A 25,511-nucleotide genomic window follows, 5' to 3' on the forward strand; every position below is an offset into this window, starting at 1 on the left:
TTGTATTAGATTTGGAGTACCAACTGGGCTTTGCTGGGCCCAGGAAGGAGAGTTGGCCTAAGATGGGAAGCAGGTCTGCGACTCTGTCCTTTCTACAGTACCATTTTGACTCCGGTCTCTGGGCCAGGCCTCCTAAGCATCAGAGCATGAACAGATAACAAAACTAGATGCAGAACTTATCATCTCATGGAAACATCTAGCTATGAGACCAACCATAGAGTAGCTGGAGAATAACGTATTGAAGCAGTGTTCAATGTTTCAAGGAGAATTCTCCTGAAAGAAAGGATGTTGCCGCTGCCAGTAGGCAATCAGCGGTTTTTATGAAGAAGACACAAACCCGAACTACAGAACCCCTTAGGTTGAGTCCACAGGGAGGTGGGCGAGGCAGGTGAAGGGGAGTGCCTTTCATCAGAACCAAGGTTCTGTGTTCTGCTTGATGGCTGCCTTCTGACACTGGGCTGGTGTGCTCCATAAAGAACAATTGGGTGGAGTAGGGGCTGGGGCCAAGGCTGATCTCAGCTTGAAACCTCTAGGAACAGACTGCAGGTGAGTGCTGCAGGGGACAAGGAAGACAGGAGTGGTGGCTTAGACTGTAGGTGGGTAGATGGGACTCTAGGATGTAGGTTTTATGTTGTTTCTGGAGAAGAGAGTACCAGGTCTTAGAAGGAGAAAGGCCATGGACCCATTGAGCTAGAACTGGAAGGCAGCACATTTTGGGGGCATGTATGTAGCTTTAGGCAAGTTGGAAAGTGAAGATATGAACATTGAAGTTCATATCATTGCCTTACTAACACTCCAAAGGGGAGAGAATGAATATCCCTACGCATTCTTCATCTTCTTTACCCTCTGCTCTCTGTCCCTCTACCCACCCGTTCACTATTGACTAAGGCCTGAATATGTAAAGTGGAAACAATCCCTTTTTTTCTTAGAGGTGAATATATTTGCAAAGTTGAGGCTGAGTGAACCTGTACAGCAGAGCAAATGGCTTGTCCAGGGAGAGCGATTAGACATTTATTTGCTTGTAGAGAGCTTCAAGACCCTGAGCCTGGTAGGGAAAATGAAATTGGGAACACTGGTGAAGAAGAAAAGGAAAGCTAGGATGGGGCCCGGAAACTTGCCCATAGGGGCCCCAAAAGCTAGAGTACTTCAGGGCAATGTACTTTGCGTTTATAATTGCAACTGTGGTTTGCAAACATCTTCTGTCCTATAATAGTTCCTCTCCAGGATCTTTAGCGCATCTTTTTAAAGCATGAAGCATGGAGTTAGTATGAACATGTCAAAGACGGGTTGTCAATGAAGAGTGCTTCTGTGCCATGGGGTGGACACACAGGGTGAAAGCTCGGTCCTCTAGACAGCTGTTCACTTACCCAAGAGAAGAAAGAGTCTTATGTCCTCCCATGCGTGGTCCTTTGAAACCAGTAGCTCCCTGAGGTTTCCATGAGGTCTGTGTCCTGTGGCAGGAGTACCTCCAGGGCAGGTAACTTTGTGCTCTGTAAGGAGTGCCAGCCTGACCACCATTGCCCTCTTCTGGTAAGGGGCTAATGCTACAGATGCACTGAGTTTTTACAAGGAAGGAAAGTTTACCTCTGTTTTCACTTTGATGAACTGTGCTCTGCCAGCAGGCATTAATCCCTATAGTGAAATGAGTGCTTGCTTTTGGTAGTATAATGTATACACACACCATATAACTGTATGAGAGGCTAACCTTATTTACAGTTTTGGCTTATGGGGACTACTTTGGATATCGCTATCATTTTCCACATTTGACCACTTTCTCTTTGGTGAAAATATTTCTTTTGCCCCTTTCTCAGCTTATGAAAGCCTATCTGACTGCTTCATTAGCTAACACATGTGTGAATCTGTATCATTGGTAGTGGCAGCAATTGCAATAAATATGGCTTTAATCAATTTTAGTATCTAATATCTATATTATAGGCCTGGGATAAACAATTCATGTTCATTAGGGGAGTCTTAGTATTTCTTGGTGACATATTTACATGCTTTATAATTCAGAGACTACTTTATGTTACATGGTAAAACTCTTACTACACTGAAGTAACTGACTCCTTGGGAAAAGACAGTGAGAATATGGAATTTCAGTCCTTGCCTGTGTAGTAACTACTGTATGAACAGGCCCTGCGACTTAGTCTATTCTGATTAGCCTTTGGCATCTTCTCTTTCCCTCCCCAGTAGAAAAGTAGATATGCTTTCAGGTGAATGAATGCACTTTGCTGTACCATAGTCAATGTTTATATGGGAAATAGTGTTTTATGAGGCATTTAAATACTTCTTTAATGTAACTCTTTTTAAAATGTAGAGGTTTAGTTATCTCATTAAATAGCTACTTGACACTTAAACCCAAAGGCTAGTACAAATAACAGCTAGCCACTGTGCTTCTTCATTTTATTAGAATATAAAGATGTAATGTTCATCTTTTCATCTGGATTGATTTGATGATTTGGTATTGACAGTTAAGTTAATTGGAATTTTTTTCTAGGAATTTAATAGCAAAAGGAAATGCATCTAGTGCCATGATCCTATTTGAGATTAATTGTGCATGGAAGAATCCTGAGCTAATAATCCATCTATTCCTATATAAAGAGCTCTATACATATTACCCAAAAGAAAAGTGGTCAGTGTTTCTGGAAGAGCAGCGGCATTATTACCATTCTGATTTTCACCAAAGTAAAAATTCCTATAGTCTATCCATAAAGTATCTGTTACAACTCTTCCATTATTTCATAAAGTGTATCCCCCCCACTCAGTCCTTCTTCTTTCCTTCCTTTGTTGTTAAAAGTGAGCAGTCGTGTAAAGAATGCTTTGTGTAGTGGCTGCTGTCTGTCAGGTGTTGAGGTGGTGAGTCATGCTGCAGTTGTTTTTCCTACCATGTTACATGGTATCTTAATGAGAACTCTCACCCGTAACATCTGTCAAGGCAGATTCTTGGAGGATCTTTCCTTTGCTCTAGGCATTGAGATAATGAGCAGCAGCCCAAGCTCTTACTCCATTGACTCTGGACTATTTGCCCTCTTTTGCATCCTCCTCCCAGCCTCTGATCCTTATAAGTTCTCCAGCACTGAGAAGTCAGCCTGCTCCACGTGGGAGCTTCCACGTGGGCCTCTCCACATGGGAGCTTCTACGTGGGCCTCTTCATGTGGGCCTCTCTACGTGGGCACTAATGACAGGATAAACCTGATGATCTTTTGTAGTGGGGGTTGGCCTGTGCTGTGTCGAATGCTCAGCAGCATTCTTGTAGTCTGCCCACTAGATGCCAATTGTGGCGGCCCTAAATGTTTCCAGACATGATGTGTGGGAAGGAAACTGTATATGGGGGGGGGGCAAAATTACCCCCCATAATTTAGAACCTGAAGTTTTAGAGTCTTCCTTTACTATAATATTTGGAGGTAATCTACATTATCACACGTCCCTAATAGGTGCCAATGTATGGCATACAAGAAAGCCTGATGCTTCTTTAAGTTGAGGAGTTGAGGATGGGGCAAAAATGCCCTGTTAAGGAACAGTGCCCAAGGCAGAATTAATCAGAAAGCACATACCAAAAATAATTTAGCTGCCTTTTTTTTTTTTCCCCACCAAAGAAAAATATTTAGTCCCTCTGTCAGTTAAATTAGAAACAGGCCCCACAGAACTTTGTTTCATGAGACTAATTCTCTACTAGCAATGTATGGCAGAGGCAAGGAGGGAAGGATAGAAGCAGACGCACAGGTAGGTAGGCCTGAAGAAGAGTGTAATATGACCCAGAAAGAAGAAAGCAAGGTGTGCAGCACAGAGAACAGACTAAAGAGGATCCTCAGAAGATTTTGGATGTCTTTGACATCATAACCTGCACGTTAGCTTCTAGAAGTCTAGGTCAGAGTTCACCACGCATTGCCTATCCTGCCTGAAAGATGCGCAGATTTACCGTCTTCCCCATATCTCCAGTAGTTCTACTAAATGAACCTACAAAGAAGCCCAAGTAATGTTAGAGGACATGTGGCGATGCCAGTGCAAAATGCTCATTGTAATGTGTTTTTGTTGTTGTTGCTGTTGCTGTTGCTTTTGTTTGTTTGTTTGTTTGTTTTTTAAAGAAAGAAAGTCAATGAAACATCTCCACCAGTGGGGTCATGCAGGTGTCCCAGTGTGTGTCCAGTGACAAAAACCACTGTCATAGGTCATTGATTGTCAGAGTATGGCTCCAGCTCCATCAAGATTACCTGGAATCCTATTAGAAGTGCAAATTCTCCGTCCACCTTGCTCCCTCCAGGGAAAGCCTTAGCAATCCTCAGTGAATCTTATACGCATTGAAGCTTGAGAAACACTATTTTAGGCCATAGAGACGTGGAGTCGGGTCCCAAGAATCTGGCTTATCTTACAGCACATTTTATTACCATTATTCCATAGTCACTGCTGTAGTCTTCAGAGTTCAGTGGCCTCAGGAGACTCCTCACCTACCCAGAGGAGGATGCCTGGGAGATGTAAGTTTCCACTGAGAACCTTTATAGGTTTAATTGCTAATGCGTAGGTGGCAGCTGATACTGAGTTGTCCCGCCCACTCAGTTTAGCTAAGCTTTCAACCTCTCTCTCAATATTCTTAATTAATGATCTGCAGCTTCTGAAGCTGCTTCATCAGGGGTCTCTTGTCTCAGCAGGCCTCCCCTTTGAGCATTCCTTGAAGAGGGTGTTATTCCCAGCAGTCAATTAGAAAAGAAAAGTAGAGGTAGCTCTCTAGAAGTCCTGTGACCAATTAGCTACCTCCCTTCTTCCTCTTTGTAGTTCTCTAAAAATGGGCCAGAGGAGGAAAACTTGAGTTCTGACCAACAGCCCTGGCCATGTTTGTCTAACACACGTTTGTCTTGTTTGGATTTCAGTTTCCTGCCTTAGGCAGGAATTGATTGAAAATTCCCTTTGAACTCTTGATCCTTTTGTGGGAAGTAGTTACAAGATTGTTTCCCTAGCTGGGAGAAGTTGAACTGAGATTGACGGACTTCAGCACCAAGCGTGAAAGGTCATTCCCACCAACACCAAGGGACGCTTAAACAAGGGGCTGTAACCATTTTAAGAATCACACTTGTATTTATTTTTATTTTTTTATTTTATAAAGTAGGGCCCATGTGAAAGATGAATGACAGCTTAATCTTCTTAATCCTCTATTTCTAAGTAATATTTTTTTATTACAAGGAAAATACCTTTAAAACTTTCATGGGATCTATCACTTTCCTTGGTAAAGTTCATAGAAATTTCCCAGGTTAGTCCCTCTCATTCCCTCACAGGCAGTGCTGAGGAGTGTTCTGGAATTCCCTGTGGGATGGGAATCCCCTTGTATCACTGGGCACTTCCTATTACTGTGTCCTGATTCTATTTGCGCTTTGTGACTTCAGTCTCTTACTAAAATAATGTAACCAGGCAGTTTGAGCGAGGAGTAGCTTTGGGGTGTGACTACGTTGTCCACTAGTTTGCCAGTAGCTATCTGCAAAATTTGAAGTTAATGAATAATTGCTGATTAACCAATCTCATTTGTCCTTACTTCACAAGTGACTCACAATAATACGGATAAAGAACACCCCCATTATCATAGAAATCCATTAGACTGTGCTGTCCAGTTTTTTGTATTTTTGTTTTTTCCTCACTGGCTGAGTTACTGGTGAGAATGTTGTCATTTGTTAACTCCTCTCAATTTATAACTATTTTAAATGAAATAATTACTATTTGTTAACACTTCATGTCCTACATTGTCATCATGGCAAGAGTAAGTGTTACTACTCCCCATTTTACAGATAAGGGGATTGAGATTCAAACAGGCTTAGGAACTTACATACACAGAGCACATGCTTTCAAAGTTAAAATTCCCCTTACAAAATACATTCTCTGATTTTTGAGGTCAGTAAGCTCACATCTTTAGGGATACACTTTAGAGACATAAAAGGCAGTAACCTCTGTTCCTTGATGCTTGAAGCGGCTGCTATGAACACAGCAGGCAATCAGTTGCTCCTCCTCTGTGTGGTTTTAATATCTTCTCAGAGAAAAAGACGTGTAGTCTGCAGTGGCAGTGTGGTGATTTATTCAGTCATCCAATCTTGTGGGTTTGGTGTCAGTAGAGTTTAATCTTCTGGGTTGGATGGTGAGATCACTTCCTGTGACAGTTCACTTCCTGTCTGTAAAGCCCTTCTAGTATACAAGTCTTCCTTACATAGGTCATATAGTTGTCTCCTCATGTTTGTTCTGCTTTGCCTAGTTTTCTATCCATAAGGCCAGGAACAACTCAAAAAGTACTCATCTACCTTTAAAAGCCTTGTTAACATTATTTTATTCTATTTTCTTGGTTTGAAAGTTATTTTTTTTCTTAATCCTTCTCTCTCTCTTTGAAACTGCATAATAATTAAGCACTAAACACATAAAGCCTGAGCCATCAGGCCAGTTACTCTGGCCATTAATGCTGCTAAAGTAGCCTAATAGGAAATGAATATCTTTGGTGTCTGCAGCATCATGCTACCACTGGTAACCTGACTCTTGGCTAAGAATACTGCTGTGCTGGACTTCTTAGATTTTTAGGGCCAAATATTTGTTCTTAACATAAAGCAAAGTTCTATCTTTATAAAAAACACTAACTAGTTAGATTGGTCTCGTCCTTGCAAGTGTCGTGGATGCTATTTTAGATTCTCCATTCCATACGATCTAGCTTGGCTGCCTGGGATATTCACCTATGCATTTCTGTTTCACGTTGCTTGCATATTTTGTGAGCATGTTCATTTCACTGTATTGGTATTCTCCACCATATTGACAAAACCTGAAGAAGAAAAAAAGGAGAGCAATCTTGGAACAAAGGAAAGATTTGTTCCCATCTCCTGCAAGATGTGGAAGCATCAACCTCTTCTGGTGGCCTTTGTTGTTTACTGATTGAATCCATCCAATTATTCCATTGTTCTGGTTTTTGTTTGTTTCTTTTAATTAACTGAGAACTGCTTGCATAATCTTAGACTCATTTTGTCAGTATATTTTGAGCTTTTACCCTCAGCCATATCCTTTAAAATATAGAATGTCAGGACTTTTTAGCAGATTTGATGTGGAATATGAGGGAAAAGTCCAAAGTTTTTGGCCTGAATAGTTGGAAGATGAGAGTTGCCATTTGCCAAGCCAGCTCAACTAAACCTGGTGGGAGCACATTCCTGGGGGGATAGGATAGTTTTAAGTCTATTAAATTGTTTGTTCAATACCTAAGTGGAAACACAGGATCATCGGTTGGCAACTGGATGCATGTATCTGGTGTGATCGGAGGTCTAATCAATTGGGGAAAAAAAAAGATGCCATCAATCCATTTGTGGACTGCCCAATATCTGAAGCTTGAGATGTGAGATATATGATGCTAAGATAGAGTCAAAGATTGGATCGTCAAGTCTTCCCTACCTACAAAGTCAGTTTGATGGGAACAGGAACCAAGAAAATGGGCTACTGATGTCCTATACATCAAGGGGAGGACAGGGTGAGTGAACTACTTTGTTATATGGCACTAAGAGGTAAAAATAACAGAATAACCATTGTACTTGGCAATGAGGACCACTGGCCATTGGTAGTAGATGCTGTTCTAGTGATGTATTGTGGAGGACATAGGAAACTGAACAACTCTTTATTAGCAATTTCTGTGAATGTGTGCTTTCACCTCACTTTTTACAGGTCATGGCAGTCCAGGAGCCCTTCAAGGAAGAAAATGAGGTTTGATTTTAATAATAGGGATTTTCTTCTTGATTGCCCCTCATAATCTGCTAAGAATTAAGAGATGAAAAGCCTTGTTGACCTTTGAATACATTAATTGCCATACCACCTGTCAGTTCTGAATGCAGTGCTACTACCAGTGCCCAACACACTATGGTGCTCGCCCTCGGCCCCCACCCTGTGTCTAGAGCAGACTCCCATAAGCCTGGGGACCCACGCTCATTAAAGAACTCAAGCAGTGTTGTAGCATCTTACTGGTTGGAGTTTATCCCACTTTCTTTCCATTTCTGCACTTTCCTTCCCAGTCCTTGCTAGTTGCCAGTATGATCCATATACCACCATCTTTATTGTCCTACTTCAGAGGATGATATTATGGTGCGTTGGTTTCATGTTAGTGTCAAAAGCTGGAAGTGAACCAGAAGTGACTTTTTAAGATGATTAACAAGGCATTATTTCATCTGCGGTTCTCATCCCTGGCTCCACATCACAGTTGACCTCCAGAGAAGTCTTTTTTGTTGTTCTTTTTAAAGACAAAATTTTGTACTAACTAAAGGAGCTATTTGTGGTGTCTAAAGGAATTTTGGAATTGGGTATTCTAGTGAGCTCCACCTTCTATTGCATTATGTGGTGAGACTTTGCCAGTGACTGTGAGCAGTCCTCTACAATTCATACGGACCTACATCAGCGTTTCTTATTCTACAACAGTCATGAGAATCATCTTAAAACATGGAGTCTTACACCCATCCTGACAATGTGCATGAGATCACATACTTGCAACTCTAGCTAGCTACAGAAAATGCTGGTACTTTGAGAACCAGTGGTCAAGACTGGACACTGTGGTGATAAGTAACCCTCAGGTTATAAACATAGAGAACTTTCCCCAGAAGAGTAACCAAAAGGAAGAGTATGTCAAGGACAAAAATAGGCATGGCACTTGCCTCTTTGGGGCCTCTCCAGCTCTGGTGACCCTGCAGAGGTACAACCCTCTCATATGCACTGTTTATGGGGAGTCATTAATCTAAGGCTGTGTCTTGGTTTGCAGCCATACAGTTAGATGCTGTTTTTGTCTGTACAGGTAATGCATAGCATTGTCTTTGGTCTGACAACTCTGGTGCACACACACACACGTGTGTGTGTGTGTGTGTGTGTGTGTGTGTGTGTGTGTGTGTATACACACACCTGTATAAAGTAGTATTTTCCCAGAATTACTAACCCAGAAAAAATATAATGACAAGTTTATTGGGTTAATTGCTAGCCACAATCATATTTGGCAAATTTTTAGTTACTTTAAAGTAGAAGAAAAGAACACTGTTGTGGGAATATTCTTTAAATTATTTTGTATTTAACCAAAGAAACTGAGAGAGGGAGGCGGGGAAAGGGAGGGAAGGAGGAAGGGAGGGAGGGAGAATTTACAGGTATTGATACTCCTATTGTTTTCTAAATTCCTCTAAATCATTTAAAATCCTCAAATTCTTGATGAAAGATTACTTGGTCCCACCCAAGGATACAGGAAAGTTATGTCACATCCCTTTCCCCTTCGTTATCCCTCACAATCTGCCCTCTAAGACTCCCTTACCCTCAAAACTGCCTCGCAGTCTAGGTATTGGTCACTAAGGGAACATAAGAGGCTAAGACTACCTTACCCTTAAGACTGCCTCGCAGTCTAGGTATTGGTCACTAGGGGAATATTAGAGGAGTTTTCTTTGACTCATAATAATATTTTATAAATTCCTCCAGCTTAAGTTAACCTGATTTTTAGTGTGTCATCAAAAATATAAAAGAATGTTTTCAAACGCATACACATGCACTTATACATACATACATACGTACATAAACTCACAGTATACACAGACAACTTAATACACATGCACAAACCGCATACACACATACACTCAGACACTTATATACACATAAACACATCTGCATATACACACAAACAAATATGCTGACATAACACAGTTATAAAGAGAGAGGGGAGAGGGACAGAGAGAAGGGGAGGGGGTGTTAAAAATTTTACAGGTATTGATACTCCTGTTGTTTCCCAAACACTACTTCAGGGTACGTAAGCATCATTGGTCCCAATCATGTCTCAGACCTGCCTTCATGTTGCTAACTCTGGAGTGTGCCTGCTCTGCATGCAGCCCTTTAGAGACTTTCAGGAGTCCACAATACTTTCTAGTGAGTTACCTTTTCTCTTATGTTTTCTGTTGGAAAAGTACAGAAGGGCAGCATTTATATTTTTCACTTTGCTATCTGGCATGATTATAAGCCAGCAGCCTACTCTCCTAAGAGTAAAGCTGCAAAAGGATTCTGAGCATTTATTAGACCTTAGTAGAGATAGGTAAATACTTGTATACTACATATATGCATATGTTTTTTTTTAACTAATAATTTAGAGTCTAACTAAAATGCCCTGGAATTTGAAGTAAGTACCACCTTTGGAGGAGAGGAAAGGCCGGGGCAGTGGCGTGGCAACATCACCTGCCCTACACCTAGCAATGAGAAGTGATGGTTCCCATGTTTCCTGTCCTGAGGAGAACTGCAGAGCATTTCTTCTGAGAATAGCAACGAGCTCCTAATTATGGCTGAGGAGGAAGGGAGGCTGTGCTCCTGCTGTGCTCAGAAGCCTTCTTTGTTCACCTCTCTTTACTCCTGGGAGAAAGATGCAGAGCTTTGAGAGCAGAGAACTCTAGAAACTCCTGATTAGTGGAGATGATCCAAGCTCCTGCCAGGGAGAAGCAGGACCTGCTGGCTGCCCAGGAGAACCACTGCCTGTCGAGCATGGAATCTTCCAGAAGCCTAGGAAAGTTCTCTCTTACATTGCCAGTGTAAGAATTGATCTTTTTTTTCCCCCCCCCCCAAAGAAAGAAGAATCTAATCAGTCTTTAATCAAGCCTAGGCTGGGTTGTGAGAAAACTCCAGATGGAACCTTGTGTTTCATTAGGCTCTTCATTGACTTAGATGGTAAAGGAAGAGCTTGATCCTGACCAGGTTCTTGTACAGGTAGACCTCCTTTTATTATGACTGCAGGATATACAATACAATATTAGCAGTGCTTGTGGCCATTAGAAATCACAGCTCTTTGTGTGTTATAGCTGTTGAAGATTAATTTTAAAGATTAATATTAATTTAACAGTAAGATTAATATTAAAGCATCTGTGCAATTACTAGGACCCGTATCTTCACTGCCTTCCAGGCCTCTGCTGCTCTGGCTTCTCACTCAACCTAACTCTTGCCTTGGTCTTCACTCATTCTCAACCCAGTGCCTGCTTATCCTACTTCTCCTTTCTGGGAAGATGACCCGTCTTCACTCTAATCCCAATACAAATAACATTGCTGGGTAACATGAGGAAGACAGAGGCCCACAAGGTTATTCTTCCCAGGTTTCCTGATTCCAATACAGTGCCGAAGAGAAGCCACTTAGCACCCTACTGAAGAATGCAAGGAGTCCAAAGCAAACAAGAAAGCAACTATCTGAAAACGGCAGAGGTGCTCTTCACTCTTCAGTTTGCTGGTGTCACTGGCTCCATCAGTCAATGCCTGGAAAACATGCGTACATTATTACTATAGCATAGATTTGCGGTTGCTTTTTAAGATTTTGATAAATGTACTTCACTAGAGTCAGGTTTTTTTTTTAATCCCATATATTACAATTTTTGTATTTAAAAAACATTCTGGGCATATTTTATCAGATTCCCAATTTGCTAAACAAAGAATCATGGCACAGAAAAAGTTAATATCCCCCAGATAAGATCTTGTAGTTGTGGCATATGACCTCCACCTGGTGGCAGCATACTCCTTAAGGGCTAGGTTTATAATTAGCAATTGAGAAGAAATTCTAAGCATAACAATATACTTGAGTATGGTCTTCAAACTTTATTTATTTTTTTTACTACATCCCACAAAAAGAAATCAACCTGTCATTATAACTCATACACAGACTTATATTTCACACAGACTTACCATGTGACACACTGATATTTTTTATGGCATTCTAATATTCTCTTTGATCTCTTTAATTAAAATAAAATTCTGGTCAGGTTGTGGTGGTGCATGCTTCTAATCTCAGTACTTGGGAAACAGAGGCAGACAAATCTTGGTGACTTTGAGGCCAGCCTTGTATACAGAGTTAGTTCTAGGACAGCTCAGGATACACATAGAAACCCTTCCTTGGAAAATCAAATCATCATCATCCCTTCCTTAGAAAATCATCATCATCATCATCATCATCATCACCACCACCACCACCACCACCACCACCACAACAACAACAACAACAAGAGCAATAAAATAAAAGTTTGGATGCATCAAACTGAATTGCAGTCAGGTAGCCACAATCTACTGGCCTTATAGTACACCATATTGTATACACATGGTTTCAGATATCATGCTTACATTTTAAACCTATTTACTAGTGACAAATAATTTAGACATGGTGAGAAGAGCTGCTTTTAGGTGTACAACCCAGGGTCCCTTCTAGGAGCCCGCATCTTCCTTTCACATTGGCTTCTTCATATACCACTCCTGCTGCGCTGGCACTCTGATCACACACGGAGCTTGCTGTTGTGGAATCTGTTATGGAGCCATACAATAGACGTCCATTGGTCTGGCCTATTTTGGTCATTCTGCTTTTAAGATGAGTCCATGTTGGCTGTGTCAAATTTTGGTGAATACCTTTCTGTTTTGTGACTAGAATACAACTAGTTTATTCTCATGGTGATGGTCCACAAGTCTGTCTTCAGTTTGGGTTAGTGTGAACAGAGCTCTGTTCCTCAGGTAAACTTGTTGGAACCTCGTTAGCCAAATGGCCTCCTTGGCCTAGTCAGTAAACACAAGACTAGCTATAGAAAACTGGCAAATCATTTGCCCAAGTGCTTGAACCTGGCTCCATTCCCACCAGTGTGAATTTGGGGCCCTCCATCTCCTTCCTACCATTTGCTGTGGTGTTAGTTTTTGTACTTTAAGTCCTCCGATCCATTCTGTGGCTGTGGCTGTTGAATAGGAACAGAGTTTGCATGGTGGACAGTGATGTTCAATACCTTTTCATGTGCAGTCATCCATTTTTCACATTTGCATTACATATGTAAGCTTACATTAGCATATCTATTAGTCTGTGGAAGCTGTTTACATATTTTGGATACCCGTCATTCTTGTCAGACATGTGTATTTACAAATGTGTTTTATCCGGTCTGTGGCATACATACCATTTCATTGATGGTATTGCTGATGAACAGAAATATCTTGATGCCCAGTTTAAGCAACAATTTTTCCTTAAATGTTTTGTATTTTCTAGATCATGTGTATGAAATCTTTTCTTGCCCTGGTGATGAGAATAATAGTTTTTGGTTTTCATGTTAAGTTTGTAATCTATCTCAATTTAAATTTTGTGTCTTGTAATAAAGTAAACACTAGTTGAGTTTTAGTTTCTTGTGTTATGTCTGATGTTCTATCACCATTTGTCAAATCTGCTTTCACCATGTTTTCACAGAAGTTTAAAAAGGAAATTAAAGACCTCCTTAGTTAGAGGTGTATAAAATGGCTTTCCTACAGGTCTATCGACTGAATCTCTGGGTCTCTTGGGCATCCCCAACCGATAATTTTGGTGGCCAAGTCTTTCCTTTCTAAAGTGTTTGTTTACTGTTGTCTTGAGAATATCAGAAATGACTGGTGTGGTGTGAAGATTTGTAAAACTACAGCCTCTGTGTGTATGCGCACATGCACACATTATGCTTACACACTCCCATTCATATGCTCCTGTAGGCTCCCCTGCATCAGGGACTCCTGCAGGCTCCCCTGCATCAGGGACTCCTGCAGGCTCCCCTGCATCAGGGACTCCTGCAGGCTCCCCTGCATCAGGGACTCCTGCAGGCTCCCCTGCATGCATCCCTGCATTTCTTCCTACAGAGGCCAGAGGTCAACATCAGACATTTCTTCCATTGATCTCCACCTTATTTTTGGAGGCAGAGTCTCTTATTGAACCTGGAGCTTGCCATTTTAGTTTGACAGACTGGCCAGTATGCTTGTGGAATTTGTGTGTCTCTGCCCTCCCAGTACCGGGATTTGAGGTCCATACCAGTGCAGTTGCTCAAGCTTGCACAGCAGGTACATCACCCACTCAACCCTGTCGCTGCCTGCTTACAGCTCTCCATGCAACCCCTGTGCCTGCTGTCCAGTGCAGAGACATTAGCTACATGAGGCTATCGAATTCACTTCAGATAAAATTAAAATGTCAGGTTTTAAGTCACAATAGGTATAACCTGAGTATCCAGTTGCCTGTATCATTGTGCCACAGGACATGATATTTTCATTTTTTTTCCTCTTAAAATAAGAAAGGAGGCCTTGAAAATTCAGAGCATATTTGAATAAAACTTTCTTTAGGTTTGATAACTAGCATCCAACATCTACTCCCTTTTCTCTCGGCCTCTGTCTTGTTTGTCTGGGTATTTATTGCTATCCCAAGCTCTTTGGTCCAGGTAATTACTAATCAAAAAGGCAATGGCTTATAAGGATTCTTTACTACTGAGAACGAATGTCCCTGGTTCTGCATAGACTTGTTCTTTCTGAAGTCTACCTGGTACTGCTCTGTTCAGCTTCTCTCAATGTTTGGCAGCCATCCAGCTGCAATGGCGATGTCTGTGGTTTAAAGAGAGTCATTTTGTCATTTCTATCCTAATTAAGCCTGTATTGCTTCTTAACATTTCCACTATAAATATGAACTTGTGAACACTAGTAGCCATGCTGAGATTCCATCCCGTGGTGATTTTGTTACCATTCTCTTTTGTGTGGAGCACATGAGGTCCTCTGTAGTTGTCTGCTTGGCATGACCTGCACAGACACATTCTGCCATTAATAAACATTCACCCCTTCTCTTTCAGTGTGGGAATTTTGCAGTCCTGGTGGATCTTCATGTATTGTCACAAGGTTCAAACAAAGATTCCAGTTGGTTTTCTGAACAGAAGAAAGAGGTACAATAGCACACTTTGCTCTTTAAACAGTGTTTCTTATGGTATTTGCTAGAAGAAATGTCAGCCGTTCTCTTCTTAGCTTTTGTTTTCATTAGTGGTTTTCTGTTTTGTTTTGTTTTTTTAATGTGAGTGATAGTAAACTTCTTACTGAAACGCAGGCGTATGCTGGCTGACAAGCATTCATGTGTGCCCACGGCTGCCCTTCGATAGGTCATGTGCTCATCTGTTGTTGATCTGGTTGGTTGTATTGTGTGCATGCATACGGTGTTGGGGATGAAATCGAGGGCCTTTACATGTTTGGTAGGTACCTTATGCCCTCTGCCCAGGCTCTATTATTTAAACCAAAAAAAATCTAATCCCCTTTACTTTGGGGAAAAATTGTTCTTTATAATAAAAAGGGAAGCTTAGGAAGCCAAACTATTCCAAGTGAGCAGGGATTATGATCTGAGTGATGAGAAGGACGGCGGCACCTGGAGCAGGTGTGGAGTTCATACTCCGCTAATCTCCACATCTGTATTAATACTCACTTTCATCTTCGCCTCCTTTCATTGTCATGAGCCTTTGACAAGTGAAGAGGCGCTGCAGTCTCCCTCCTCTCACGTTGGCCAGCCAGGAAAGCAGATGGTTCTTATGGTTATGAAGTTCACATTGAGCAACACAGGCTTACAGTGTATAAGTCTGCTGATCCATGAAATTTTAGAAGACTGTCAGGTGGACGTCATTGCCTAGAAGTATTGAAATGTTTAAGACAAACATAATTATTTTACTGTTGACTACCACAGTTTACTACAGTTCACTAAGAGATTCTGTAAGCCTCTGTTGGCTTTAGAGTGAGCTCAGCTGCAAGGGTCTGCCTAAAACTGGACGAGTGGCCAATGCCAAATGAGCAGTTTGTCTCTCTACTAAGTTTCATGCAAGAGTAAAGAATTATCTCTTACAGTTGTTATTTAACTATGTAAATCTAACATAGAAAATGTGTCATGGCTGGTTTTTTTTTTCCATTAGTAAAATTTTCCAGCAATAGTTAGCTATTACAGAGCCAGAGAGGTGGCTTGTCCCCAGAGGACCTGAGTTAAGTTCCTAGCACCCATCCAGAGTTCACAACTGCCTATAACTCTAGCTCTAGAGGTGTCAAGCCCCCTTTGGCCACGTCAGGACTCACACATGTGACAAACATTCACACACACACACATACACACACACACACACACACACACGCACATCAAAGTCGAAATCTTAAAAACTGACAATCAAGGAACAGGAGCCTATTGTTAAGTCACAGTAGAGTCACCAGTTATCCTTGGCTTTCCAACTATGCTCCTACCCCGTGGCTTTCAAGGATTGATTCTATGGTATTTGACCTCCCTAGGAGCTTCAGTCTCCTCTGTCTTCAAGTTAAAGAGTTTGGCCAGATAAGGCTGGGTCTCCTGTGGTTTCAGTACCCTCTCTGTGAGCTCCTGTGGTGGAGAGTCATTGTTTATTTCCTTCTGCAGGGAGGTAAAGACCTGTTCAAAAGTTTTAAAGCAGGACAGTTGTATGTCTGCAAGTATAAAGGTGTTTGCTGCCCAACACTGACTCCTCAGGAACTGCAAGGTGGAAGGAGAAAACTAACTCCTGCAAGATGTCCTCTGATTGCCACATGTACACCATGGCATGTGCATGCCCACACAAGGATGCACATACACAGCACAGTAAATGAGTGCATGTCATTTGAAAACTTTCTTTCAAAGCATATTATTTTCTCATTTCCTTCATAGTATTTCTCTGCTGCTGTTACTTTTAGAGAAGTAAGTAAAAGTAAGTTGTATTAAGCAGTAATGTTGAGTGGCAATAAACTTGTAATGGTAGAAGGAAAATGATATTTGTGATCATTTGTTCATATCACTAAAACTAAACTACCCACCCATAAGTCACTTATAAAAATACATTTTCAGTCAAATGGTTATACCACCAGTACTTTATGGTCATTATTGTGCAAGGATAGCCAGTGACCCAATGGTGAGAAGAAGACAGGAGGTTTGGTAGGATTATTTATCATTAAGGAGACTGATTATGGACTGACCTCTTGAGGACTTTATATTTAGCAGATCAGGACCTTTCCCCACCATTTACTTTCTTATAATCTCAAATTGTAGCTCACTTACACTTGTCTATATGATTCAGATTAGTGCATTCATTCCACCAAAGTGCCCAATATTTAACAGTAGCATCCGATAGGATCTAAAAGACACCATTCCAGACCTAACGTTTCTATGTTCTTTCACAGATTGAAAGCTTCAGCTGTAGAGCTTTAAGTTGGTATTTAGGCAGTTTTGATCAAGAAATGGCTGATATGGAATGTTCTAGAGCCAGGATTATGTGAATCACCTCCCCTACAAAGCATGAGGCTAGATTTCTTGTCAAGGTGCCACATGCAACGTTGTTGTTCCAACTAGCACCTACACCAGAGCAGTGGGGCATGACTTAGCAGAGGTGCATGATGGGACCTGCAGAGAGGTCCTTCAGTGGGTACTGCAGGAGGTCTGCTTACTCTAACAAGCTGAGTTTTTCTCTCAAAGCAAAGTCGATAGTTTTAAGATGTTCCTTCAAAATATATGTTCAGTGATAGTAGAGTCAGGCTGAAATAATTTATATGCATGCCCTCAACAGGAGAGTTGAGGAAAGGTGGTAACTTTACATTTGCTCAGTCAATGCTCCCTTTTTAAAAGATTTTTAGCTTGGCGTGGTGGCACATGCCTTTAATCCCAGCACTCAGGGGGCAGAAGCAGGTGAATCGCTGTGAGTTCCAAGGCCAACCTGGTCTGCAAAGTGAGTCTAGGACAGCCAAGGCTACACGGAGAAACCTTATCTCAAAAAAGAAAAAAACAAACAAACCAAAAAAAAATTTTTTTTCTCCGTCATCACATGATTGGGGCTTCATAAACAACCAGTTTGATTGCATTTCAGCAGTCACTTTGTATGAAAAGAGGACTGGATTAATATACTAAACATATGGTTCATTTGAATCCAGCGCAAGTAGTCTTTGCACTCAAGCAAACTGAAAATGTTTCATTTGTAAACTTGAAGAAGGAAACACAAGCCGTTGTTAACATAGAGAGGCTGTGCCTGACTCCCTCTCACTCGTGGATCTTTACTCTGTCCACTCATCTATTTCTCAGATGTTTCTGGCTGTTTTCTTCTCCAGCATTGCTCTAGGTCTGAAGAGGATGCACAGTCAGTTTTTAGGTATCTCTTCCACTCTGCACATTGCCTGTCTTTAATTCCTGAAACCTGACTCCCAGGAGGAACGCCTGTGCTATAGTGAGAGACTTCATGTGTATGCACTCTATTTTTGTCATACTATTTTTAGTTCTAGCCTTATAGGGTATTTATGGCCAAATTTTAGCAGTCCTTGTTGCCTTGTGTGTCTTCCACATATTTTCTAGCTCAGTCATAGTTGAACCCTGCATGTGAAGCAAAAATTATTTAATTGCTAGAACAACAGTGTGAGGCAAGGCTGCCTTTGTGTTGTGTGAACAGTGCCAACACATTTAGCTACAAATGGATATCTTTATATTCCACAAAGCAATGCATCTTTTAGCTGCAATAAAAAGTAAGAGAAAGGAGCCTGCCAGTTGTGTTGTATGTAGAAATGTCTATGGATGTGTTAAATCAAAGGTCTTATATACTGTTTAAGGGTGTTTGCACTAAAGGAGCTCACTGTATTTGCTCTTAAAACCAGCCTAAAACCTGGTTAGTATAAAAGACCAACCTATGATGACAAAGCAAGGTTTGTGGTGACCTGAAGAACTCTTGAGCCTGCTGCAGAAGTATTGGAAATTAATCTAGGACTTACCACTCATTAGATGTCAGTTCTATATGTAGTTTCCTCTGATTTCCTATGGTAACTTGCATTTTCCTGGTAATACAGGACATGCTACAGAGCATCAATAGTCCCAGTGTGGAGTTGGACCTCTGAGTTATTTTGAGTTGTCGTTCTTTACAGATATTACAAGTCAACTGATAGCTCCAGAAATTTGTTATCATGGTATGCTGAAATTGAATTCAAGCCTAGTTCTGCTACCTAATATAATATTAATCTATGCCAGAGACATGAGAAGTTATTTTTGTCATTAATGAGTGAAGAATCATAATGTGATTTTTAAAAATGGGGTTTATGGCATCATCACAAGAGTGGGAACATCATTACTACTGGCTGCCCCATTTGTCTATTTAACCCTCCACTCTGACTCTCTTGTGTTTGGAATGCAAAAGCCAGAAACTAATGAATAAATTACAAAATATATAAAATAAATTTGACCCATGCTTGGAAATGGAAGTTTTCACTATTCCTGGCTTTTCTTACACAAATAACATCTGGTAGCACTGTACCTGCAATCAGGACAGCAGTGTAGTGAGACAGTAGGGTCAGGGCTGTTGACAGCTGTGTCCTGTCCCCATGCCACCTGCACTGATAGTAGGAGCATTCTTACACCCTCTATGAGTGCCCCCCAGACCCGTGCTGCAGCCCATACAGACAGTGCTGTGTGACTTGTCTCTTCTACTTATCACAATGTGTTGGACTGAGACTAATATGAATACATTCTTCAAGTCATATCCTGCTTTTGAAGTAAAGTTTTAAATCTTCCATTTGAAAGTGTGAAACTGAGGCAAAGAGAAAATGAAGTGAGTCAATATCAGGCATGGAGCCATTTTTGATAGTACATTTAACATGCAGTGCGGTCCAGAAAACTGAACAGTATTCCTTTCAGCATATATGGCTAGGTTAAAAAGGTAACTGAATGCCAACATTTGCTTTTTCAATGTGTATAATCTTTTCTTCTTTGCACAGCATTGAACTAGAAATGTCTAATGTTTTCAATTTACTTTAGGAAGTTTGTTTGCTGTTAAAAGAAACCATTGATTCCAGAGTTAAGGACTACGTGGGCATTTATAAACAGCACAGGCCATCAAATGCAGAATTCACCAGATCCAGTCCCTTGTCCTTAAAAGGTAGGCAACAAGCACTGCGATTTTGGACAAGGAAAACAAAATTTCGGCTTTGTAGAGATTGCAGTTATATTTGACTCTGTCATGTTAGCATAGTGATACATTAAAAAAATATGCTGTAACGAAGATACTGTGTCTGAGTAACAAAAATTCACCAAAAAGCCCTAAAGGGCTTTTAATGGTAGGCAGAATATATAAAAATAGCAAATAAAACATTCTTAAGGAAACTGTAAAAATTTAAAGGTCTCTTTTCTTTTTTTGACAAATGGTTTTACAAATGGATTTATATTAATACTGGCCTAATTTGATTCACTGTCTTAGCCCTTTTAGAATATTTTTCCACATGTCACTCTATTTCAAATGTTCCCAAACAGGAGCAGGGTTATTCCCGGGGGGCGGGGGGAGGGCAGTTGGTAATGGGTGCAGAGAGTTTCAGTTAACATTGATGTCAAGGGGTGGGGTGCTGCTGGCCTGAGGTGGGCAGAGAAGCCAGGGATAGCACCACATCCACTGGACCCAGAGGGACGCCTTCATTAAGGACCACTAAAGCCTGGAGGGCAGCAGCATTGACATTCTCCCTGTGATGGCACAGAGGTGTCCTTGTCTTTGAGTTAGAGACAATGGAAGCTGATGGTCTGCTACATTAAATAGCTTGACTAAGTACATGTTCATCTAAGGACAGAGATTCTGACTGATTTAGTGTCTCTCCCTCATCCGGTCCCTAGTGCTTCCCGAGATGCTGTGGTACAGGTGTAGGACATGCTAAGTGAAAAACACTTGGGGGACAGTGGCTGAGCTCAAATCCAGACCTAGATCTTGAGGACTCTACGCCAGTATTTTTCCTGTTCTCTCAGTCTTCTGCTTTTTCTACTTTGTTTTATTTGTTTCTTACTTAAAATCAGCATTTCATAGCAGCTTGTGCTAACAGATACAGTCAGTGCATGCTAATTACCAGACTACAGTTGGTAGATTTTTGTGGGCCAATTATGCTAACAGAACATGTTTAGGAAAAATACTGAATTAAATGCTCCTGAAACTTGCCTTGATCTAGAGTACTCACTTTGTATAGATTTGATAGACAAGTAGATTTTTGTTACCCAGACTAAAAGGTTTAAGACAATGACATTTTCCAATTGGAACAATATTACTATCCAGTAGTTCTCAATCTGTGGGTCTTGACCCCCCCACCATGGGGTTTGCATATCAGGTCTCCTGCATATCAGATATTTATTTACATTACACAAGTCATAACAGTAGCAATTTTACAGTTATAAAGTAGCAACGGCATAATTTTATGGCTAGGGTCACCACAACATGGGGAACTGTATTTAAAGGATCGCAGCAGGAAGGTTGAGAACCACTTCTCTAGAGGCTGCACTCTGATTTGCCACTCAGTGGTGTTTTAAATTCTGAGAGAAGCCATAGGTGTCTGCATCCATTATACCTCAGGAGGCCTGGATAATCTCAGGTTTTAGGAGATGCAACAGGAAAGAGAATGAAGCAAGATTCTAAGACTCCTGTCTCTAGGCAGCTGTTACAGTGGGTGCTTTGATCAGTACTGATTCTCAGCCAACCCCACCCTGACAGACTGCTGAGGGAGGAGGCTTAGTACTCAGTACCCAGCTGCTCTCAAAGACATTTCTCCTCCCAAGATGACAAGAAGATGTACTCAGGTTTGTGGAAGAAAAGGGTTATTGATTTTATTCTTTTATTTTTATTAATTTATTCATATTACATGTCAGTTGTTATCCCATCCCTTGTATCATCCCATTCCTCCCTCCCTCCCATTTTCCCCTTAATCCCCTCCCCTATGACTGTGATTGAGGGGGACTTCCTCCCCCTGTATATGCTCATAGGGTATCAAGTCTCTTCTTGGTAGTCTGCTATCCTTCCTCTGAGTGCCACCAGACCTCCCTATCCAGGGGACATGGTCAAATATGAGGCACCAGAGTTCATGTGAAAGTCAGTCCCCACTCTCCACCCAGCTGTGGAGAATGTACTGTCCATTGGCCAGATCTGGGTAGGAGTTCAAAGCTTACTGCCTGTCTTGTCCTTGGCTGGTGCCATAGTTTGAGCAGGACCCCTGGGCCCAGATCTGCCCATCATAATGTTCTTCTTGTAGGTTTCTAGGACCATCTGGATCCTTCTATTTCCCCATTCTCCCTTGCTTCTCTTACCTAGAGTTCTAATAGGAAGTCTTCCCCTCTGTCCCACTTTCTTGGAATATACCCAGAAGATGCTCCAGCACACAACAAGAAAATTTGCTCAGCCATGTTCATAGCTGCTTTATACATAACAGCCAGATCATGGAAACAGCCTAAGTGTCCCTCAGTAGAAGAGTGGATAAAGAAACTGTACATTTACACTATGGAATACTACCCAGCTATTAAAAACAAGGAATTCCCGAAATTTGTGGACAAATGAATTGAACTAAAAATGATCATAATGAGTGAGTTAACCCAGAAGCAGAAAGTCAAATGGTATATACTCACTTATATCTGCACACTAGCCCAAGGGACATGTAAGTCTTCACTTGCCAGGTTTATTGATTTTAAACAGACAAGCTGATCTTAGTGTGTACATAATTTCCTGTGCCTAATATATTGCAAAAAAATAATTTCATATATCACCATTTTGTTAAAAATTGTTCTAAAGTACAGATAAAATTACTATTAACAAACTTTCAAGTATATGCTTTTGGCAGCATAGATAAGCTTACTTTTTTACCCCTCCTGCCTCTGGTGATGGCTACTGACAAGTTCTCACATGGGTGTAGTCTACGATATTTGTCATTTCATTTTCTGGCTTATTTCTATTACAGTTATGTTGGCAGCATCCTTAGAGTTGCACTTATCAGAGTTTCATTTCTTTTGAAATCTTCCAGTATATGTCACATTGCCTATTCATTCATCTGTTGATGGATCGTTTTCATGTTTTGGCTTCTATGAACAATATTGTTGTAGACACTAATCTATAAATTACTTTTTAAGATTTGTGCTTTTTTGAGTATACACTTAGAAATCTCTGGATCACAGGATAATTCTTTTGATTTTTTTTTTTTTTTTGAGGTACTAATATCTGTGTGCTACCATGACCACATCATTTTACATCCTTAACAGTACAGGGCTTCTATTTTCACTATATCTTTGTGAGCCCTTATTTTCTGACATTTTGATAATTACCATCTAAATGTATGTGATTTGGTGTTTTGTTTGTTTGTTTGCCATTTTCCTAGTAATTGGTGATGGTGGCCATCTATTATATGCTCATTGGTTATTCACGTACCTTTTTTGGAAAAACGTCTGGTCCATTTTTAACTGAGCTTTTGGAACGGGGTGATTGTTGAGGGCTTTATATATTGTGTATATTAATTCCTTATTGACTATGTAACTGACAAATATTCTCTCAAATTCTGTGGCTTGTCTTTTCACTTCCAGTGGTTTATCTTGGTATATAGATGTTTTTGAATGAGCTAAAGCCGAAGTGTCACTTTCGCCTTTGGTTGCTGATGCTTTGATGCCATGCCTATGGAAAGCATGGCCAGGCCCTGATATGTGAAACTTTTTCTTTATTTTTCCTCTAAAAAAAGAAGTTCTGTGGAGTTTTAATAAATGATTTGACTTTGGAACTTGATCCCATTTGAGTTAGTTTTTATTCATGTTCATCTGTTTGCATGTGGATGTCCAGTTTTTTTAGTATCATTTGTAAAAAGACTAGTTTCCTCATTGAGTGGGCTTGATAATCTTAATAATAATCATTTGACTATTGGAGTGATGGTTTATTGCTGAGCTCTCTATTCTGCTTTAGTTTGTGTCTGTCACTGATGCCAGGTCTGCAGCCTCTTGATATACTATAGCTTTGTGTTAAGTTTTGAAATCAGACAGCTTAAATCTTCTAATTTGTTACTCTTCTTCAAGATTGCTTGGCTTAGTACAAGTTCACATTGCTATTTTTGATGACTGTAAAGTATTCTATTCAACATCAGTGTTCTGAATTTATTGGTGGAATTTGGATTGCATCTGGTACTGTTACTTCTTTTTTTTCCTTTGTAGCTCTTTTAACTTTTAAAAAATATTTTATTAATTTATTCATATTACATCTCAATTGTTAGCCCATCCCTTGTATCCTCCCATTTCACCCTCCCTCCCACTTTCCCCCTACTCCCCTCCCCTATGACTGTGACTGAGAGGGACCTCCTCCCCCTATATATGTTCATAGGGTATCAAGTCTATTCTTGGTAACCTGCTATCCTTCCTATGAGTGCCACCAGACCTCCCCATCAAGGGGATGTGGTCAAAAATGGGGTAGTGGGAGACTTCAACACCCCACTTTCACTGAAGGACAGGTCTTTGAATCAAAAACTAAGCCGGGAAATAACTTCATTAACCAATGTCATGAATCAAATGGATCTAACAGATATCTACAGAACTTTTCACCCAAACACAAAGGATTACACCTTCTTCTCAGCACACCATGGAACGTTCTCTAAAACTGATACTGTTACTTCTAAAGAAAAGTACAGTTAGCATTCTAATAATGCACATATTAGTTATTTTAGAGTCTGGCTTAATGTTTATAGTTTTGTAGACTTATAAGAGTTTGTGTGTGTGTGTGTGTGTGTGTGTGTGTGTGTGTGTGTGTGTGTGTGTGTGTTATTTGGGCCACATTGACTGTTCAAGTGTTATACTAGTGGGCTATATGAGCTATAACTTTTTCTTTTTTCTTTTTCTTTTCTTTTATTGGAAATGGTTTCCCTGAGTTGTCCAGAGTCCAGGCTAGCCCCAAACTTGATATTCTCTTGCTTCAGTCTCCCAAATACTAGAATTACAGTCATGCACCACACTCAGCCTATAAGAGCTCTTTAAAGATGTGTGTCTGTGTCTCTGTGTGTGTCTGTGTGTGTGAATGTGTATGTGTGTATGTGAGACAGAGAGAGAGTTTGAATGTGTGGGTGCACACATATGTGTGCAAACATGCATAAAGACCTGTGTGTGCACATGCATGTGAAGGCACAAGGTTGAAATCAGGAATAATCACTGACCACTCCTCTACCTTATTCACAGTGGCAGCTGAACCCCAAACTTTTTGATATGGCTAGTCCCACTCTAAGCATCCCATCTCCACCTCCCCTGGCAGGAATCACAGGCAGGTAGCTGTGCCCACCGACATTTGCATGGGTTGTAGGGATCAAAACCCCAGTGTTCATGCTTGTACAGCAAGTGCCTTAAGCCCCGAGCCACCCCCAGTCTCCTGCAAAGGATTTTCTGTTGTCGTCTGTTCTTGAGTTTATCTAGGTGCATCACAACAAATCACGCCCTATTTACTTGTGCAGCCTCTTACGACCATCAGGAGAATAGATACTGTGCTTAGTGAAGTGAGATGATAGTGTGACCAGAGGAAGCTAGGGCAGTGCTAATAGAGTATTTTATTGACCTTGGAAAAAAAATGCTGTGATTAATTATATATATCTCATGAAAGTAAACTTTGCAGGAAAGCTCCATATTTTCTCTTCCCTCATTTTAACAACCTTTGGTATCTGTTGAGGTTTAGATGGCCAGTCCTTTCCCTTTTAGCCACCAGTCAGTCTGTGTTCTCCTCTCTCCTGGGCAGCTGTGGCAGGTACCCTACAGCTTCCCTTCATATAGACAGTGTGTCACCCACCTGCCCTTTTGTACTTCCTTTTCCTTCTTACTTAAGTGCCATTGACTTAATTCCTTTCTTCTAGGGTTCCATTCTTCAGAAGCCTTTGCTCCAATCAGAACCAAGTCTCCCCGCTCTGTGTTATTTTCGCTCTCTAGTCACAGTCCACCCAAGCCAGTCACTCGTCTGTAGATGACAAGTACCCTGAACTTA

The 25,511-nt window shown here is 40.8% G+C and overlaps 1 protein-coding gene across 1 annotated transcript in view; it reads left to right on the forward strand.

Annotated features, from left to right (window-relative positions):
• Positions 1-25,511, forward strand: part of Slx4ip (SLX4 interacting protein) — a 166,050-nt gene that overhangs the window by 86,143 nt on the left and 54,396 nt on the right. The window contains exons 3-4 of the mRNA XM_051144724.1: positions 14,580-14,669; positions 19,541-19,661. Of these exons, the coding sequence (XP_051000681.1) occupies positions 14,580-14,669; positions 19,541-19,661 (211 nt within the window). The remainder of the gene's footprint in view (positions 1-14,579; positions 14,670-19,540; positions 19,662-25,511) is intronic.

This window comes from Acomys russatus, chromosome 4 (assembly GCF_903995435.1).
Source record: "Acomys russatus chromosome 4, mAcoRus1.1, whole genome shotgun sequence".
In the NCBI taxonomy this organism is placed as follows: domain Eukaryota; kingdom Metazoa; phylum Chordata; class Mammalia; order Rodentia; family Muridae; genus Acomys; species Acomys russatus.